Raw genomic sequence first — 21986 nt, forward strand, 5'->3', positions numbered from 1 at the left:
TTACAATGATGCATCTCACAAATATTTCATTTTTTATTACATGTGTGTTTATTTCTGTGGTTGCATCCCGGATTGCAGACCAAAATAAGCAGATGTCATGTAGGAATACGTGTCTGTGTGTGTGTGTGTGTGTGTGTGTGTGTGTGTGTGTGTGTGTGTGTGTGTTAATGCCACCTTGAGCCGTTAGAATTAGAGCACACTGATGACCAGTGTTTCGTTATTTCCCACATGGATGTCAGTCAGCATGCATCGTTTCCCCAATGCAGAGCTGGCCAACATAGATTTTGTATATGGGACTGCACAAGGAAATGGATTTGTTCTTCAAAGGATGTACAGGGAGTGATTCTTGGATAGGAATCGGCTGGATCGCCCAACATTCGAGCGTCTTCGTAGAGAGTTACGCACGAGTAGATCATTTTGTGTTTCCAGTTGTGGAACTGGTGTTCTAAGATATTGCAAAACTCCTGTAATGGAAGAAATAATACTAAACAGAGTAGAGGATAATCCTTCGACAAGCTCGGGAGCTGTAGGACGTGTGCTGGGTGTTAGCCATCGAAGTATTTTGTGGATTTTACGTGAAGGTGGAATGCATCTGTATCATTTACAGAGAGTACAAGCAGTGCCCCGTGATGATTATTTTCCATGTCTCCACCTGCCTTATGAATACCTATAGTGAACTACAGCCAATGAAACCTTCCCTACAGATCTTTTATTTACTAATGAGGCTACCTTTACACAGTTGTGTATTTTGAGCATCCCTAATTCTCGCCTGTGAGCACATGGTAACCCACGTGTCACAACAGCACATGCCTACCAAGAAAAATTTTCCATTAATGTTTGGGAAGGCATAGTGCACAATAACTTAATAGGACTGTACATTCTATCTGTCATTTAACTGGCCACACATACATCATCTTCCTACAGGAGGTCTTATCAGAACTTGTGTGTGATGTTCTTCTAGCCATCTGCAGATGAATATGGTTCCAGCATGATGGAGCCCCAGTTCACTTCAGTCGAAAGTTCAGGAATCAGCTGGATGCTGTCTATGACCAGCTGTGGATAGGATGGGGTGATCAACTTCCCTGGCCGCTGTGTTCTCCTAGTTTGACCTGTGTGGATTTTCTTGCAGGGTCATTTGAAAAGCCTGGTGTACAAGAGTCCTGTCTCATCTGAAGAAGAGCTAGTTGGCTGCGTGTCTGTTGTTGCTGGTCATGTGATCAAAATGCCTGACATCTTTCCTAATGTATGCCGATCCATGCGCCGTCACTTTTAATTGTGTATCGCAGTTGGTTGCCACTGTTTCGAGCACCTCTCGAAAACTATGAATAAATTTCTGATGTTATTTGTGTTTACATGTCTTTTCGGTTTCCTGTGATTCATACCACTGTACAAGCTAGCACTGTAATGTACCATTACTGCACACTTTATTTGTGTTTGAAATCTGCTTATTTAGGTTCCTTGTACCTGCCTTTACATTTTTGACACATAGTTTAGGACCACCCAGTGTATGGGATAGTCATGCATGTTTAGCTTGGTACCATCCTGTATGCAGATAACTTAACACCAGTAGAGCACTGTGAAACTAATGAAGAGTTAATCCACTGTCTCGAGCAAACATTTGGGAAGGTAGAGACGTGGGTAAAAAATAACTGAAATTAAACGTGCAAAAACAGAAATTTCTCATTTCACCACAAAACAACCTGCACAATGTGTAAGAGAAACACACGACAGAGGGGTCCAGAAAAATTTACATTCTTTTTGACAGATAATATCTTTGAACCAAAATGACATACCATTGCAATTTTACATGGTAGAGTAGTCCATTGTTTTCTCAACAGAAATTAGCATGCATTTTCCAGCAGTTGGCAGTGCAGCAATGAATGAAGTAATATTTTCATTTGAGTAATGCAAACCCATATTGAAGTGGTACTGGAAGTATGAAAACATGATGCAGGTACAATGGCAATGGCATGATGTGTACAGATCTAGGCTACCAACACGTATAATAATTTATCATATTCGGGATAAATTTGAAACTGACGATACTCTTCAGGTTGTGCATGAGGAAAGGTCTGGCTTACCAAAAACATCAACAAATCCAGCTTCCAGAGCTGCTGCATTGCAAAATTTTACTAGACCGGCTGAGAAATCCATGAAGCACCGTGCACATGAAAGCAGGGTAAGCTGATAAAGCATAAAACAAAAATCTGAAGACTGCAAAGTGGAAAGTGCAAATTCCATGCTATGAATGAGGATGAACTGGATTGAAGGATGGAGTACTTAAAGTGGTTTGAAGGCGTGCTTTGCAAGGATGAACATTTTTGCATGGTTATCTGGTCTGATGAGGGACAATTCAAACAAAATGGTACTGTAAACTGCCAAAGCTGCATCTACCGGGCACCTGAAAATCCTCACATTCATTTGGACAAACATGTTAATCTCCACGATTCTCCTGCGTTCCGCTGCCCATGTACATTGTTCTCACAAGTACATCTTTCCACACTTGGCAGATTGAAGTCCCTTCATTGTTTACAGTACACTGTGGCTCACCTGAAATATAACCTTTTCACTATGTGTATATAACATCTAACTTTGCCTCTGTTACATCCTTTGCTATTCCTCCCCCATCCTTATCCCAGTCCCCCTCTCTCTCCTTTCCTTTTCCTCTATGGTTCCCATGCCCTCACCTCTGGATGCTGCTAGCCCTACCCAGCCAGGGAAGTGTCCCCCTTCTTCGGCATCTGCCAGTGATAGGTCCCCCTCTTTGGACCCCTCCCTATGGTGCCTCCTAGACAGAAGGCCTGCAGTCAGTGTCTATTCACTATGGAATTATTTTCTGGGGAACAAAAGCACAAAACTTGAACACAGGTTTCAGACTACAGAAGAAGTTCATAAGAATAATAACTAAAAATAGCAGTCAAGCTCATTGTAAAGATCTTTTAAAAACTCTGGGAATTTTAACTACACCATGTGAGTAAGTTCACTGATCTGTTGCATACATCAAGAATAACATTGATAGTTACTGCACAAACAGCTCTGTCTCACACATATCAAGAATCAATAAACATAAAACAGAAACCAGTTTTTTTCTTTTTTTTTCTTTTTTTGGTTACTGTAAAATAAATTGCCCAAGGAAATTTAAGAGATTACAAAACAAACTTATTTAAAAAGGCACTTAAAAGTACCTATTGAGGAATATATTCTGTACAGTGAATGTTACTTTTAATAACAGAGTATGAGTTTGGTAAGAAATGTAATGCTTTAACAATAATAAAACACATGTCATTTCCATAACATTTTCTCATTGTGTTTTTTTCTTTCTTTTCTGAAAAACTTACTCCCAAAACTATGCAGTGCATAAAACTAACACCTTATCCTTGTTCTGATCTCAACATCTCACTCACTATGCTCAGTTTTTAAGGCTAGCAAATGGGAAGTTTCGGCACACAAAATGGGAACCAACCATCATCGCTATGGTCCTCACGTCAGCTGATTTTGTAGTGTTACATAGTGAAACTGTGTGTGTGTGTGTGTGTGTGTGTATGTGTGTGTGTGTGTGTGTGCGCGCGCGCGCAGTGAATGGGGGTGAGAAATGAATGACTAGTATAGCAATAATTTTTTTTTACATTTTAAATAATTTCTTTGCAAAATGGTATTGTGCACAAACGATAAAATGAGTGAAGTAGCACAAATGTCTGTGTATATGAATTACGTTATTTTTGTTATTCGTAAATTGTAATACCATGCCGTGTCCAATATCCTTGTAAAAGTGATCTACAGATGAATAAAAACAACAGTGGGCAGCTGTGATATAATAATAAATTGTAGACTCAAATAAAACAAAAGTAAATAACTATACTCCTGTTACATGTAAGTGGAGAAAATGACTACAATCATAAAATATGCATTTTAAAACATTATTCATGGATCGCAGTTCTTTGATCATCATTTCATTGAAATAGGATGAAGAATTTTGTTACCAAAAGTAGATAAAAGTACTAATAAAAGAAATAGTTCACATCTTGCTGTAAAACCCAAGAGTCTTGTGCTGCTCAGTGGCAGGAACACACATAATATTGTTATCAGTCTAATATGATCATACACTGTGTTATCACTTTATGAAAGGAAACAGTATTTTTGCTCTCTGTCTGTGTTCTACTGGAGCAGTTAAATTATTCAGGATTATATCCATTGATTATGTGGAGTACTAGTGGACTGAAATACTCGTAAAATAATACTGTGATATGAGCAATTGCTTTAGTTTGGTATTCTTTTCGTATGGGATATTGCCAGGCACACCTTCAACACCGAAATTCTGATCGAGTTGGACTCAGTCATTCCAAGAGTTCGAAGAAGTTTTCAAGACCTGTTCAGTCTTTTTGTATCATCTCTCACTCAAATAATTTTACTACTTTCCACGGTGTTGTTGCATTAATTAACTTTTTTTTCCTTTCCAGAGTGCTGATATAGCTTTGTTCCTGCCTAAAAAGAAAGCAGTAATTAAATTACTTTCTGTTACTCTTAGGAGGGGCCTATTCAGCATGTGACAGTTTCTCCTGATGAGCAGCTGTTTGCATTTGCCACTGTTAAGGGAGCAGTGTGTATGCTTGAGCGGAATCATGTAGCTGGATCACGTCATTTGCACAAGTCATCTGAACATGTTGGTACTGAAGTTACTGCCTTGTGTTGGGGTGCTCAAAATGAGCTGTACATTGGAGATGCCTTGGGGCGAGTGTCAGTACTCAGTGCACCCGTGCTGGTAAGTGTTCAGAGGTTTTTGAGACATAATATAATCATCACTTCGCTAATATTATAGTGAAATCCATTGAAACTTCAAAATTTTACAACTGGTGGTGTTATGGTTATGCCTACCAATAACTAACCTACGCCCAGTCATAAAATTTCAAAGTAAATGACTGTTCTACACTAAGTTCTCTACAATTGCATGTATGTCTCGGTTTTGGCTGTTTCTTCCTGGAAGTACTTGGTACAGCACAAGATTACTGCAGTGTGGCATTTTTTGGTTGGCACAACTCTCTTCAGTTCTATTCAGTGCTATTTACCCTTCACTATTTTTTTGTGATATGAAGGATGTTCACAGGTCCAGTGGATGTTTACACAAAAAGAAAGTCTAGAGGTCTATCATGGAAAAAACCCTTAAAAATGAGCGGGAATAACAGAAGAGAGGATGAAAAGTCTCAAGATCTGTCATGCAGTTGCATAAGTGAATGGTATTGCAAATTTAATATGAAATGATTTTACAGTATCATGCAGAAAGAAATTAAAGATGTTGTTGACAATGAAAGAGCAAAAATTTACGACATTGTTCTGTACATCAAGAAGTACTTTGTGTTAATTTGCAGGCATGCAATAAGTGAAGAAAATGGTGGTATTAATTGTAAAATTTCTGAAGTTGCACCTGCTATTCCACTGTCAGTTGCAACAGTTTGATGGAACTGAACAGAGTATGGAGACTTATATATTACTTTAAAGTACATTGATTAAGTTGTAGGGCATGTCTGGAATGATTTTTTGATTTAAAACTTGCTGTTGTTGAATTTATTTAGGAAAAAGGAGTGCAAGAACAAAAATTAGAACATCCGGAATGGACTGCGACCTTGCATTTTAAGTCTGTGACAGCACACGGCCACAGTAAGACATTGCAAGGTGAAAAAAAAAAATAAATAAATAAACTTATTTCTGATTTGATGGGGCTCCATTTAAAAAGAAATCATGTTATGGAATTGACAAATTCTGAGAAACACAGTCCCGTTCCGTAAGCTCACTGCCATTAAAGGAAACGCGAGATTTGAAGAATTCATAGGGGGCTGGAAAGCATTATAAGCATATATCCCTAAATGTTTTGAAGACACTGTCAGATTTATATCTGTTGTCTAGCTGTTTTCAAATCCACTTGCTGTTTCATTTGGAAGCACCCCTGTGCATGTGCAGAAGTAACTGATTGATGTGCAAGGTAATTCTTGTTTTTATGAAAACTGCTTTTGCATCAAAACTGTGCTGGACATCTACATTGCGTTCCTCAGGTAGAGTTTCACTTTCCCATAATGAGGTTGCAAAAGTGTTTAAGTGTTTCAATCGACATAATTGTGTGAAGGACCTTTTTTCAATTATGAAACTAAGTGTGTTACTGTTACGTGGCAAATTGAGTGTGAAAATCTGTGAAATTGTCTGTGTCTATCCTTATGGCTACAGTTTGTACTGGATAAAAATTATATTATGTCTTCAGCATGCCAAAAGTAATTAAAGAATACTGAAAATCTGTTTTCTTTGTGATATATGTTGTTGAGAAACATGAAATATAGAACAGAGTAGTACCCAGTGAGACTGCATTGCCGTTTAAATGCTGTGCCTTTGCAGTTTCTCCATCTTCACCCTCCTTACACTCAGACAGCGCGCCACGGTGTTAGGGGATATGTGCAGTGAGGCTGAGTAATATGGCTCTGTTGCCAAGGTATGGCCCCCAAGACAAATTCTTGGACGGCCATGTTTTAGGATGTTGTTATTAAATAACCAAACAATGGAAAGTCCAACAATGTGGATAGTATGACACCAAAAATAATCAATTTTTGACAATGTAATGTAATTGTATTGATAAAAAATCTGCTCACCAAGTGGCAGCAGGAGCACGCGCTCACACACACACACACACACACACACACACACACACATGGAGTCTTATCCGGTGCTGTCCCCAACAATCAGTCTTTCCGTCGCATCCCATCTGGTAAGTCTCCTCTGAGCAAGGATTCTGGGTGTCTTTTCTGAACTGTACTCAGTTTTCTAAACCTCCCCAGTCTTCTTCCTTCACACCTCTTCCTTCCCCTTCAATCCTTCTGCCAGGAGGAGGAGTCACTGGCTCCTAAAGCTCTCATACACAAAACTTTTTTGTTGTATGTCTGTTCTCCTGCTGCCATTTTGTGAGTAGATTTTTTTTTCTTGTCTAATAACAATATGGATAGGACAGATCACTACCACACAGAGATTGCATTTATTCGCAGACAAGCAGAATGAAGAATACTGGTAAAATATAAAGCTTTCAGACAAAGTTGTTCTTCTGAAGCAGAAAACTTACATACCCATTTTTACAAGCACAACTCGCACACTTACAGCCACTGTATCCAGGAGCTGGAGCCCGACTGTGACTGCATCTGATGCGAGTGACAATCTGCTGGGGTGGATGGTGGAGGCAAGGAGGAAGCATTGGATGTGGAGGGGGAAGGGTAGTAGGGTAGGGGTGGGGGAAGGTGCTGTGTTGCCTGTTAAGTGTGCAGGTGCAGAGACATGGTGGGTACAGAGACCCATTCCATGCTAGAACCTGAAAGTACTACATTGTGGCAGATTCTGTGCACCACTTCATTCTGTTGGCTTTTGTTCGTATGTGTATCTGCCACCCTTTGACAAGTAAAAGTTTAATGATCATCATTTGCTCATTATTTCATTTCGGGGTTCTCTGACACTGCTATTGGGTGCTCAAAGCATGGAAAAAGCTCTCCTGAACTTCTGAACTGTGGCTTAATTGGTGTGTTTCAGTGGCAATTATAGCTATGTCAAGAACCACATAAGGTGATGTAGCCCTCTTGCTATTGGTCCACTGTTCAGGTAGGTGATGGAGCTGTTCTCGTGTGGGACATATTGACAGCAAATGAGTAAACACTACACCAATCTGGTTCAAAAAGGTGTCTACTGTCCCCTCTTATTATACATTTTATGGAGAGTAACTGCATCCAGTTTTTTTCCTTCATACATTGTTATTTGTACAAACAGTAATATCTGTGCTTGTCATTTTTTATTTAGAGAACAGAAAAAGTGCATCTCTCACATCTTTCCACTACAAACAAAGGAAGTGATTTGTACTCAGATGTACACTTGTGTTTTCTGTTTCTTTGAAACCACTTTCCTTCCACTATTCTTTATGATTGGGTATGCACACTCTAACAACTTTGATTTTTAATTTGTCACAGATCTGTAAAATTTATCAATGTGAGTAGCGTGACCTCTTTCAAATGAGGCAAGCATGTTCCTACAACTTTGATTTTAATTTGCCACAGAAAATCAAACACTTTTGGAGAATTGAAAAATCTAATAATGAAAAGTACGTGAAATTTTTCAAATAATTAGAAAACAGGCTGTGGAAGAATGTTGTTTACAGAATCGTCTTGTGATCCATACCACTGTAACTCCAAAGACAAGAACACAGTCAGTCTCAGAATCGTAAACAATAAATATTTTTGGTCCATATTTATCAGGTTTGTCTACATAAACACAAAATGTCAACCATCCACCAAATCCACTTATGCCATTGCGAAGTTTGCAGGTGGTTAAAAGGGTTTTTGTAAGAGTTCTTCTAATAAATCGTCAGAAATATGTCTGATTTTATGGTTGGTACCATGCTGATGTTGGCCTCTACATATTAAAATGCAGATTTTACTATGAGACCTTCAACATATTTATGCTCGTTATGGATTCTGTGTAAGAGTTTGAGACGAAGTTGTTGGTAGAACAGTAATCTGTAGGTTTTAGTTTCTTCATGAGAAACGTGGATAGTTATGACAAAAACCCAATACATTTTCTTTAGCTTCGCAGTTACCCATAAAAACTAAACACTCTCAGATTGTAGAATGTGTCTGTCTTCAGTTTTTCATAAAGTGTCTTTGCATTCCAGTTTGTGCATTTCATGACAGAATGAAGAAAAACATTGAAAACACTCAGTGGAGTGGAGCTCTCATCAACTACCACTTATACTCCACTACTTTCTAAAAACTGTGGCACAACAGGTTGTTGGGGTCAGTGAATGTCCAGCCTAATGCTGCATCAATCATCTCATATTGATATGTTTACCATCTCTGTGTTGGAGATGCAGACAACTATGCTGCAGCAATGTACTTGATTGAGTGAAGATTGTCAGAACCGTTGCAAGAGCATCATCAGACTCCTCTCTAAAAAGATGAGACAATTTAAATGAAACATGAAACTGTAACAGCGGTGGTGGCGGCAGAAGCAGCAGCAGCAGTATCAATAGGACTAATAAGGGTGGTGAAAATAATCAAGCAGCACTGTACCAGATTCTGAATGTTCCTCATACTATTCACACGCAGGTACTCCTCTCTGTGTTCCAGAATCCTTCAATTCTTTCGTTAAAGTATCAGAAATTTCCTGCTCACTCAGCAGATGTGACATATTTGTGAGAAGAATGAAAAATAATGAAGGAAACTAGTGAGTACACATATAGATCTCAGAAATATACACACACACCACAATTACACAATAGCATTGTGACCTGTTATACATTTATAGTTATTTCTTTTGAAGTAATCGTAAAAACTAGATATGAAGGGCAGCAACTGACAAAGGGTCAGGTAGACATTCGCGACTTGAAAGCTATAATTGGGTGCAGTTCTTTGAAAACAGTGGTATGGCCTGAGCTGTGCTTGAGCTTGGTCACCAGAAAGTAGAGTCAAAATCACATTTTATCTAATGGTGCTCGAAAGCACCATACAGGGGTTTTATCTTCTATGCCACTCAGCTGTGTAGGCTGCCTTACTCCATTCAGCATGGTAGCATCTTAAGATTAATATGCACCCATCAGCAAAGTACAGAAAACAAGGCATTTCCACAAACAATGTATTTTATCACTTGGCTAGTCACTGAGGTCCAAATGTTTTCTCTAAAATAGAAACTGACACACACAGAGTTGAACTATCAACACAGGTATATTTTTCCAGAACCACAACACCAATATATGCTCAGCTGTATGGTCAGAAGCAGACATAAAACAAGATGGCAATCATTTCATGTTGTGATGACATTGGATAGTTCAGCATATATTTGTCACTGTACACTGAGGTAACAAAAGTCACGGGACAGTGATATGCACATATACAGATGGCGGCAGTATTGCATACACAAGGTATATAAAAGGGCAGTGCATTGGCAGAGCTGCTATTTGTATTCAGGTGATTCATGTGAAAAAGTTTCTGATGTGATTATGGCCACACAATGGGAATTAAGACTTTGAATGCTGAATGGAGCTAGACACACGGGACATTTCATTTTGGAAATCATTAGGTAATCTAATATTCAGAGATCCACAGTGTCAAGAGTATGCTGAGAATACCAAATTTAAGGCCTTACCTCTGACCACACACAACGCAGTGGAATTGTCAGTGCTAACAGACAAGCACCATTGCATGAAATAACCACAGAAATCAATGTGGAATGTACGATGAACATATCTGTGAGGACAGTGTTGAAATTTGGTGTTAATGGGCAGATGACCAATGTGATTTCCTTTTATAACAGCATAACATTGCTTGTGCCCTCTCCTGGACTTGGGAGCAAACCGGTTGGACCCTAGATAACAGGAAAACTGTGGCCTGGTCGGATGAGTTCCAATTTCAGTTGGTAAGAGCTGACGGTAGGGTTAGAGTATGGCACAGACGCCACAAAGCCATGGACCCAGCTTGTCAACAAGGTACTGTGCTGGATGATGATGGCTCCACAGTGCTGTTGGCTGCAATTACATGGAATGGACTGTGTCCTATGGTCCAACTGCATGGACCATTTGGCTACTTGGAGACCATTTGCAGCCATTCAGGCACTTGCAGGTTTCCAATCAATCATGGAATTTTTATGAATGACAATGCACCATCTCACCAGGCGTCAATTGTTCACGGTTGCTTTGAAGAGTATTCTGGACAATTTGTGCGAATGATTTTGCCACCCATCGAACACTTGTGGGACGTAATCGAGAAATCAGTTCATGCACAAAATCCCATGCCAGCAACAGTCTCGCAATTGTGGATGGCTGTAGAGGCAGCTTAGCTCAATATTTCTGCAGGAGACTTCCAAAGACTTGTTGAATCCATGCCACATTGAGTGCTGGACTATGCCAGGCAAAATTAGGTCAAACATGATATTAGGAGGTATCCCATGGGCTTGTCTCCTCAGTGTATACACTGCCATCTGTTGGTTCCACACTAGTATCACCACCACACCCTATATAAGCTGAAGGTCACAAATCTGTTCCATGGCAACCACTCACTCTGTCCTGCATATGAGCTAGTGTGTTGATGTTGTAATTTGCATAGACATTAGTAAAGGTACCATATCATTTTTCTCAGTTTGGTGTTCTGGACCTTCAGTTTCCATTGCTAGGATTTAACAGTAACAGTGAGGCCACTGAAAGCTAATTGTGATAGCTAAGAACATACATAACTAGTTTTAAGGTTTGAATCTGTTGCCAACTTTAGTGTACTGTTATCCATTTCTTCGTAATGCTCTACATAACTTCTATAGGCTTCTTGTAAGTATCACATAAAATCAATCTTTCTTTCCCTCTCCTGTCCTTGGTTCGTCTGTGTCTTGTACATGTGATTCTTGTGGCGTCCATTGACCCCTCCAACATCTGGTTTTTCATACTCTTCCTATGCTTATTTGATGTTTCTGTTAAATCCCCATAGCCATTTTGATTTTGTTATTGTTGTTGAAATGTATCTAATGTGTTCTATTCCTTACTTTTTAGAATGTTATGTTTCAATGATGCTTTCTTCTCTCTCTCTCTCTCTCTCTCTCTCTCTCTCTCTCTCTCTCTCTCTCTCTCTTCCCCCCCCCCCCCCCCCACTTGCCTTATAAAAACTCCTATAACGTGTTCTTATTCAGAATTTCTTCTCCTTTACCTGAGACAATTTGTCATTGTTTACTATTACTGTTTTCCCAATGTTTATTGCTATCTAATTGACTACTTCTTAAATATAATGGATGGTTTATTGCTAGTTGCCTCAGCTTTATGGCCCTACTGTGTTGGGATGCCGCGACAGGTCTGCTGGCAGAGATGCCAGACAGAAGCATAGGATGCAATGGAACCTCCCTCAACTGGCATCTACCTAAGTGTGGGAGCTCTGTCGGCAGAGTGACCGCTACAGGTGTGCCATCCTGGCTGCTGCTGTACCAGAGTGCCAACAAACCTACCATGTGATGGCTGCTGCTCACTCGTATCTAGTTATTTTTTTTGGGGGGGGGGGGGAGGGGGGGGGTGGCCACTGTGGATAGTTTTGACACAAACTCTGTTACCTGCGAGATTCAGATGAGATCAGCAACTTTGTACACTCCATGTTAGGACTACTTGGAAAGTGAATTTGAAAAACACTGGGAAGTGAGAGTCATAAATGAAGCCCAGTTTGAAGAATAAGCTCCACTACATTAGTCACATTCAGCTACTTATAGTAACGCCCCTTTTGGACTGTGGCCAGCTGGAGATGGTGGAAATTATGGATCCTCAATTTCCTCACAGCCTGTTCCTGATGCTCCACTCCGATCACAAGAACTTTACACCACAGTCAAAGTACATTTACTATCCAGGCTATGTAAGTTTTCCTCAAAACCTACTTCCAGGCTGCAATAGCACAGCTACATCTCCTGCTGCAGAAAATGATGCTGATGGTCCCAATACATCATACATGCTAGAATTATTTCAAGAAAAATATACATAAACAAATGAGACAGGTTTCTGACTTCTTGTCAAAAACATTTGTAAATTGAATTTCAGTCTATTTCAATGTACTTTTCAAATAAAAACTGAAAATCACTTCTATGTGTGTTTTACTGTTACAACTAAAACTGTAAATATTACTGCAGACAACAAATAATTAGCGGTGACCGGACCAACAGCAGCAACAATGGCAGACGCGAGCGGCGGAGGCGCTGTCAGTGGAGTCGTGGGCTGAGGCGGCGGAAGCCGCGAAGCCTTCAGTTCTGCTGGAAAACAACCAGCGGCAGAAAACAGAGGACGGCGCAAACGGATCTGGTTCCGGTGTCACTTGACAGTGCCGGAGGGAACAGAAATGACAAATAAGGTGCGGCCAAGATGGTGAAGAATGCGCCCCTGCTCTCAGCACTGCCTGCAAGAGAAAACGCGATTGAACACCAAATCATGTGGCGCCAAGCCAGAATGAGGCAAAGCAGCAGGAGCATGTGGCGGTGGGTGCAATAGTTGTAGGAGCAACCAATGGGCACGGCTATGTAGCATTTCCGCTGGGGAACGGGTGCCGCGCGTCTGAGAGCTATAGGAAGCAAGGAAAGTCCAGAGTGTGCGTTTGCAAGCATGCTTTGTGCACTACTTGCTCATCTTCGACTTAAACGTACGCACAAAGCGTTCAGCCTTGCCGTTCGACTGGCGGTGGAACGGGACTGAGGTCAGATGGCGAATGCCGTTAGCAGCACAGAGCGCTTCAAACTCTGAGGACACGAATTGGGGGCCATTGTCAGAGACAATAACTTCAGGAAGGCTCTCAATACAAAAAATAGACATCAAAGTCTGAACAGTACTCGCAGATGTAGTAGGCACAGTAAAAGGAAAGTTGCTGTACACATCAATAACTATCAACCAGTGGGTGTCCCAGAAAGGACCCGCAAAATCAATATGGACGCACTGCCAAGGCGCAGTAGGAGTTGGCCACACAAAGAAGTGGATTGATGCTCTGCACAAGAGCGACAATTAGCAAGCAAATTTTCAATATGTTTATCAATGTTGACCCAAGTGTAGTGACGAAGCGCTAATTGCTTCGTCTGTACTATACTCCAATGACCAGCGTGCAGCAATCGGAGGATTTCCGACTGCAACGAACGAGGTACAACCATACGAGACTGATCATTGTCAGTTCGTGGTGTACAGACAAGTTGTGATGTTGCACAAATTAGCGTCAAACAAGTGAATTACGAATCTGCATAGCAGATGGAGGCCATTCAGCTAATTCCTTATCCTGCTAATCAGTAAACAGGACCGATAGGTAGATGAGACAAAGCATCAGCATTCGTAATTGTAGTTTTACAAAAACAAAAACCAACGTTGCAACTTTTGTGCCGTATGGGCTGGAACTGGCTTTGACGGGGGAAACGACGACGTCAAAGGCTTATGGTCGGTGACCAAAAAGAACTTGCGACCGTACAAAAAATCGTGAAACTTTGTCACTCCATAGACAATAGCTGAAGCTTCTTTCTCAATTTGAGAATAGTTTTGCTGGGCAGAACTGAGCAACTTAGACGCAAAAGCAATTGGGCGATCGACGGAATTAATGCGGTGCAAGAGAACCACTCCGATGCCATGAGACGATGCATTGACAGCCAAAACAACTGGTTTGGAGGGATTGAAAGGAATCAAACAGCGATCACTCAACAAAGCAGATTTGAGCTTGTGGAAAGCAGCGTCACATTCCGTAGACGAAACAAAAGAAACACATTTACGCCTAAGAAGATGCAAAGGCGCTGCAATCTGCACTACATTTGGTATAAACCGAATATAATATGTAATTTTGCAACACAGACTGAAGTTCTTTCAAGTCCCTAATCGCACTGAGATGTGACAGTGAGGGGTGGATACCCTGTCCGTTAATCATATGTCCTAAATACTGAATCTCAGTTTGAAAAAATTTGCACTTGTCTCTGTTACACTTTAGTCCTGCCTGCAAAAGTACAGTAAATAAGGCACGCAAATTCTGCTAATGTTCTTCAGGGGTGCAACCTGATACAACTATATTGTTCAGATAATTGGAACAACCAGGGACAGTGGCACACAACTGCTGCAAATAAGACTGAAATATAGCAGGAGCCGAAGCACAACCGAACAGAAGGTGACGAAACTTGAACAATCCAAGGTGGGTATTGATTACAAAATAGCGCTGTGACTGTTCGTCGAGTGGAATCTGAAAGTATACGTCCCGCACGTCAATCATGGAAAAGAATTTTCCCACGCCAAGCATATCAAAAATGTCTTTAAGACGTGGTAAGGGAAACGTAGCTACCACTGTCTGGGGATTTACTGTAGACTTAGTCAGCACAAATACGGAGATGACCGTTTGGTTTCTTCACACACTATAGGTGAAGCCCATGGCGAAGCAGAAACAGGTGCAATGACACCACTGTCTTGCAAATACATAAGTTCAGCAGCTACGGCATCACGCAGTGCGCGCCAGAAAATAGACATGGCATTGTCTTTAACTACAACATCCGCTGCAAAGTCTGTGGCACAACCAAGGCCATCAGAAGAGAGTTCAGCAAAATCATCGCACAGTGTGGCAACACTGTCTACATGGTCACTAGTGTTGATGCAAAGTACATTGTCATGAATTGCGAGGCCAAAAAGTTCAAATGCGTCCTTGCCAAAAATGTTTGTAGCATCACTAGAGCGGATTTCCTGTCCAAATAATGCAGTCAGTGTGGAATTCGAAAGACGAAGCGGGACCAAACCAAGCAAGTCATACGTTGATTGGTTCGGTAAAGAAACTGACACACCAGTGTCCAGGTGCATGGGAACAGAACATCCACAAATGTTCAAAGTCACAAAAAGTTTTCTCGCACCGTGTTGAATGTGAGAGGAAGTGTCTGGCGAAACGTGAGTCACACGAAGAGCAGTAGAAGCATGTGAATCAGAGGGCTTTGAATAAATGGCATTAATGTGCATAGGCTGATGTGAATCATGAACACTTGGGTGAAATTTGAATCCCGTTACATGGATGCTTAATCAAAAAGTTTATTTTTTAAATTAGAAGAATGTCTGTAGCCCAGGGAAAGGCTACTAATGTAATGTCAGGGGAAGGGGAAGGGGAAGGGGGAGGGTAGTAGGCTGGAGGCCAGATCTGCATTTCTTGCATGGAAAAATGTTCTTAAACCACCCCTGAACATTTTTCTGGGAGAGACCATTTCCCCCACCACAAATGTTGCTTGCTCTTCCATTTATAGACAGACTATACTAACTGCATGGTTTTGAGTTTTATTCTTTCTCCATCATCCCTTGTTTTATCCAATATAATGTTTCTGCTGAAAAGAAAGCTTCATACTGGAAATGACAATAAGTATCTTCTTATTGGTTCTGTATTTTTAATGTGCATTACTGATGCTTATGATAGGGCTGGTACTTTCAGTATTGTTAATTTAACTATATATTGATAAATGCCTGGGAGGAGTCTGTTGCCAGGTGTTGATAGAATGCATATTATTTTGTTGTATGATTGTTTTTATTTTGTAGTAAAAAATCAGTCATTGTTGTATCTCATATGATACTGAGCACTGAGCTCCTAGTTACATCTTCTGAATCTTTCATTGTCTGTGAAATGCCTGTTTTGTAATCTGCTAGGGAAAGTGATTATAGTAATGTTTATTTATACACAGAAACAGTGTTTTTTTTGTGCTGTAAGTATTAAATGTAACAATATTGTTATTTGCAGGGGAAGAATGTTTTTAGCACACCATCATTCCAGCTTATGCAGCTTGATTCACGTGTGGTACAAATGGATGGACAGGATGGACTTCTGTTGGTGTCAACACTCACACGATCATTTATCTGTGATACAATTAGAGAACAATATAGGCAGATAGGGCAGAAGCTTCGGGAAGGGGAATTTGGAGGCTGCTTTGCAAAGCATGTTGAAGATAGGCAACCACATATGTTTTGTGCTCGACCTGGATCACGTATTTGGGAAGCTGCATCAGATGGAACTGTTCTGAGCACACATCAGTTCAAACTTGCTCTTGCTGTACCTCCAGAACCAGTTATAAGTTATTCTAGTCAGAATTTGCCAGTCAGTTTAGAAGGTTCCAGTGTCTGTTGGAATCAACAGTCATTTAATTTTGCTAAGCTGCTCACTTTATCTGATAGTTTTCTCTTTACTTTCAAAAGTGATGGACTTTACATTTTTGATCCGTATACAGCCAGGGTGATTCTGTGGAATAACAGCTTTACTGATATTGTGGATGCTGGCACAGTAGACAATAGCATTTACGTTTGGACGGCCACAGGGAAAATGCATGTACTTACACTTCATCCATTGGAGAAATTCTTGTTACTACTGTACTTTCGTAAACAGTATACATTATGTGGCCTAATGTGTAAACTTCATGAGAAATGGTTATTGGAAGCAATAAACACGTCTCCGAAACTGTGTGTGTTAGCAGATCTTACAGAAAAGTTGGAAATTGATCAAGATTTAGTCCTGTCACTATCACCACTTCTCAAAGAATTGTCAAAACATGCTGAACAGAAACAGATAGCTCAGCGTCTTGATTCAGGAATTTTCATTGTCGGTAATGATTACTTTCTGTGCAATGAGAAGAACACTGTTTCCGAAATCCCTAATGTAAGAAGAACAGAACATCTCAAAGATAAATCAAGATCACTAAGTCTCTCCCCTGAAAGAAACAGTGCACACAAATTAGAAACAGTTAATGAACTTGAGAACAGCAAAAGATGTGTCAGTCACAGTTCTCTGCCAGATGTGACAAATAGTTTGATTGATCAGCAACGTCCTTTTGTTGATAACAACATGAATAAATGGATAACAGAAGAAAGTTGTGGAAATTATGTGGACCCTGATAGCAAATGTAGTGATGATTTTCAAACATCTGCTGTACCATCCCAGGAAGCAGTTCAAGCACTGAGAGATATAGGACAATCAGTTACATGGACAATTACCAACAGTACAAAGTCTCTGAAACAGAAGTGGCAGTTTCTGGAAGACAAGGTCAAGAATTTTGCTCAAGAAAACTCTTCTCAGCCATCTGAAGCTTTGTCTGATTGTCAGTTAACTGAAGATAATTCTCTTGTTAACTCAGAAAGAGCATACGAAAAACAAAGTGTCTTGGAGTATCCAAATTTGAATGTGTCTGATTTAATTAACATCTGTGATGAATATCATAGAATGGATATTGCTGATAAGGAATCACTAAGAATGAATTTTTGTAGTAGTGTCATAGCAATTTCTTGTAAATATAACCATTATATAAACAGAAGGAATACTAAACTAGATTGTAGCAAAGGTGACAGTTCACATTTTAAAGATGAAAGTGAACATTTGGATGAAAGTGTTGATTCTTTGGTAGTGGGAACAGCCTTTCCATTTCACCACTACTTTTCTCCAGAGAGACTTGAAACTATGAAACTCTTAGTCCATGATGTTTTGAAGCATAAATCTCTAGTCAAACACTTAAAAGACTTCTTATATGATATAGAACTGCCAGAAAGCTCTCTAAAAGACTACTTTACTGTTATTTCACAAGATAGTTTAAAATTAGATGTTGCTATTGGTAGATTTTTGTCATTGTGTTCAGAAATAATTGAGCCTGAGACCGTTCTTGATGATTTAAGGAAACTGGAAGTGCCTTGTTACTTTACCTCTCTTTCTGTGTTACTAAATATAGTCCAGACAGGTGCTTCAAATTTTCTTGGTTCTAGAAGTATAGAGAAGAGTGACAGTAGCAATGGTTGGTCAGAATTGCTGCTACTTAATGCTCTGTTCATTACAATGCAAATGGGTCAGACCGAAATGTACAATTCAGTTCGAAAGGAAATGTATGTAAAGGATATTTGTTATTTAGCCATAAAGTTGGAGCAATATATGGTGAAACATGGTGAAAGTGAACAATCTGCAAAACGTCACTGCCATTTTCTCTTCCTCTCTTGTGTTGTTAAATTGCCTAACTTCAGAAACACTGTACTGGATTCGGTACATGACAGCTTCCTTGCAAATTTCATCACCGCAGCTTTAGAATCAGTGAACCAGGATTGTGGAAAGACATGCAAGTGTGGATATCCTCTGGAAACACCAAGTAGTGAGAAAGTTAAATTTATTGAAATAGGTACAATTGTTTTAGATTACTTTCAGAGGACTGATCATGAGCGAGCATTACTTCTGTGCAAACAGATTCCTCATTTATGGTTTAATATGTTACATAAGAAGTGTGATAGGTCAGATACAGACTTAAAATTGATTGTGCAGTTGGGCAGTATACAAGATTTAGAAGAATATCTGTCTGAAGCAGATGTAAGTTTCTGGAATCATGTTTTATCTCTGGTGTTTACTTTTCGCTCTGGTATTTGCCTGGGCTGTAGCTACTCGTTTACGGTAGAAAAGGATTTCCATGGTTCACTGTCTCTCTCTTTGTTGGGTGCTTTGATTGTCAAAAGCCTGGGCCCTCATGGAGCAACCTCTCTCTTCAAGAAGCATAGTCCACAGATTCAGCCTGGTGAACTTGATGCAAAGTAAGTGCAGTACAGTATTAATTAATTAATTTAATAAAATACTTTATTCTAGAATGTTGTATGTCTTATACATACATTTGATTTCTTAATTTGTCTGACCAGTGTGTTTGTAATTGCCGTATAATACCTTAAGTAATAACACATTTGATTTTCTGTCATTTTAGTTATCTACCTTGCTTGATTAATGTTGAATCCCAAAACAAACTAATAATGTAAATTTGAATATTAAAAATAACATGGTGATTCATCGATATTTTTACTGTGATCAGGCAGTAACTAACATTAGGAGGCGCAATTCCAAGTACTGTGAAATAAAACGTTTAAAATAGCTTCCTTTTTGTGGGAGAAAGGACAAATTGATTAGAGTGATATTATGGACACACAACACTATGATTCCAATACAACATTTGATTATTTGACACAAAGGAATGTGCATCATGAAATATGTATCATATAAAGTCATGGATAATCAGTATTGTCAGAGTGTGTGTAATTACAAATATCGATCTGCAACATCTTCCCCAACCTGGTCAGTTTCAAGAGAAATGAGCAGTTGAATGGGACGTGAGGTTATGGACCCTTCAGAAGTTCATAATGTTACAGTTCACATCTTCCTGTCTCTTCTCTCATGAAGATCTACCTGCACCTTACTCCACAAGCGCTATGGGCAAACATCCTCTTGAAGAAGAATGACATCACCCAACTGAAGTCTTCCTGAACCTGACCTTGGTTGATGAGCTTCATGAAAGTTTTTGAGCAGAATCAGGTATGCTTTCTTCCACCTGTTGTAGATATGTTCAACCATCTTCTGCTGTCATTGAAACTCCTTGGACATATCCTTTGTAACTGGTGGTTCTGGGCCTGTGGGTAATGTTGTGAGTTGCTCACCTACAAGGAAATGTGCAGGTTTCAGTGGTTGAGATTTCTTCCCCCCTTGAATAATAGGTCTAGAATTTAGTGCTGCTTCCTTTGACCAGGATTGTGTTGAGACTTTCATTCATCTAACTGTGACTGTCCTAAAACGTTTCTCAGGCAGCGTTTGACAGATCCCACCATCTGTTCCCAGAATCCTACTGTGTCGGATTCATTGCTAACCAAGCAGGCCTATGGAACCATATAGTAGTGTGCTGAAGTTTGTCTGCAGTGGTACCTCTGGAGATCAGATCAGCTGGGTTTTCCTCACAAGGGCTGTGTCTCCACTGTGATGGATTTCTTCGTCATTATATGTCGATAACGTGGTTTGACACAAAGGCCTTCCATCAATTTTGGTCATTTCGTATCCTTCCTAAGGCTACAGTTGAGTCAGTCCACAGTGTTGCACAACCTGTGTCATAGCTCGTGGCCTTACTGAGATAATGAAGTAGTCTTGAACCAAGAAATGTTGCTAGAAGCTCCAGACATAGGAACTTTTTTCTCTTGATGGAAGGTTGTCCGTCTTTACTGCAAACTAAATGAATTGATTTTATGTTTGTAGTGATGTCGTACATAAAGGACTGCACCTTATGCCTTTTCTGATGCATCAGAAAATACATGGATTTCTGATTCAGTGTCTTCAGAAACACCAACCCTTCAGGGCATTTTTATGTGCGAACGTGCTGGCAAAGTTTATATCCACATTTACAAGCATATGGAAGGTTCAAGAGGTAAGAGTTTGTCCTATTCAGTTCTTCTTGGCCAAATTTCTGGTAAACTATTTTTGCCATGAAGGACACAGGCAACAACAGACCCAGTGGGTCTAGAATCTGGCAGTGCTTTGAAGTACTTCTCACTTTATGCCAGGACATTCTCTAATATTGTCAATGACATTGTGGACAGTCTGAGCATGTCTGTCAGCCTCTGTGTCCTATGGCCCCCAAGTACTCCATATCTGTAGTCTTCACAACACATTCTGATTGAAATATGGCAATCAGTTGGCCTGAATTTGTGGCCCACTTCGCCATAGATAGACTGATTTATACCATGAGTGAGGTAAACATGTAATGTAAGTTAATCACTGAATTGTCATCATCAGCACCTGCTACAAAATGATCCATATACATGTTATCTTCATAAAGTAAAGCAGCTCGAGGAAAATTTATTTTGTGCAATTTAGCAAGTCCTTTGTGCGAGGCTGCAGTTAAGATTGAAAGGTAGCTGGGAAAGTGGTGTGTAATCTTTTCATCAATTGTGATATAATTTCCTTCTACACTTTTGTCTACATCTACATCCATACTCTGCAAGCCACCTGACAGTGTGTGGCACAAGCACACAAGACAGAATCCCTGGAACCAAGGGGGCACATTTTTTAGTCTAGAGTCAGATCACAAACAAAGAGTGCTGAAAGAAATTGGAGCAGTACAAAACCATAATACATGTAACAGTTTCCAGAAAAATAAAGTTTGTTTCATCAGAACATTAGAGAGTTGAAAAACAAAATAGATTAGCTTATTGCATGCACAGATGATATGGAAAATGCTGAAGTAATAGGTGTTCTGTGCCTCTCTGAACACGATGTAACCACAGGGACCTACAAGTTAAATAACATTTTCGTGTAGAGTTAACCCCTTGCCTTAACATTTTTTTTCAAATTATGTTAAAAAAAATACATTTTTATTAATGAAAATATTCTCTAATAATTAACATCAAATATAGACATATAAAGACACTTTTAAAGCTCCAAATAATGATTTACAAAATTTTGAAGATCACCAATAATAAAATCCCGAGTATGCTTGTGCACTGGACTTTGACTAAAATATCCTGAAACTTGAAGTCATTTTTTTTTCTCTTTTTTTTTTCTTTTTCTTTTATAGCTATGGTTGGTTGGTTTGGGGAAGGAGACCAGACAGCGAGGTCATCGGTCTCATCGGATTAGGGAAGGACGGGGAAGGAAGTCGGCCGTGCCCTTTGAAAGGAACCATCCCGGCATTTGCCTGGAGCGATTTAGGGAAATCACGGA

At 39.8% G+C, this 21986-nt stretch overlaps 1 protein-coding gene across 3 annotated transcripts in view; it reads left to right on the plus strand.

The window, feature by feature from the left end:
* Positions 1–21986, plus strand: part of LOC124804639 (Hermansky-Pudlak syndrome 5 protein homolog) — a 96806-nt gene that overhangs the window by 40858 nt on the left and 33962 nt on the right. For all 3 annotated transcript variants that reach the window (XM_047264858.1, XM_047264856.1, XM_047264859.1), the window contains 2 exons: positions 4526–4759; positions 16239–19048. In XM_047264858.1, the coding sequence (XP_047120814.1) occupies positions 4526–4759; positions 16239–19048 (3044 nt within the window). The remainder of the gene's footprint in view (positions 1–4525; positions 4760–16238; positions 19049–21986) is intronic.

This window comes from Schistocerca piceifrons, chromosome 7, assembly GCF_021461385.2.
Source record: "Schistocerca piceifrons isolate TAMUIC-IGC-003096 chromosome 7, iqSchPice1.1, whole genome shotgun sequence".
Taxonomy (NCBI): domain Eukaryota; kingdom Metazoa; phylum Arthropoda; class Insecta; order Orthoptera; family Acrididae; genus Schistocerca; species Schistocerca piceifrons.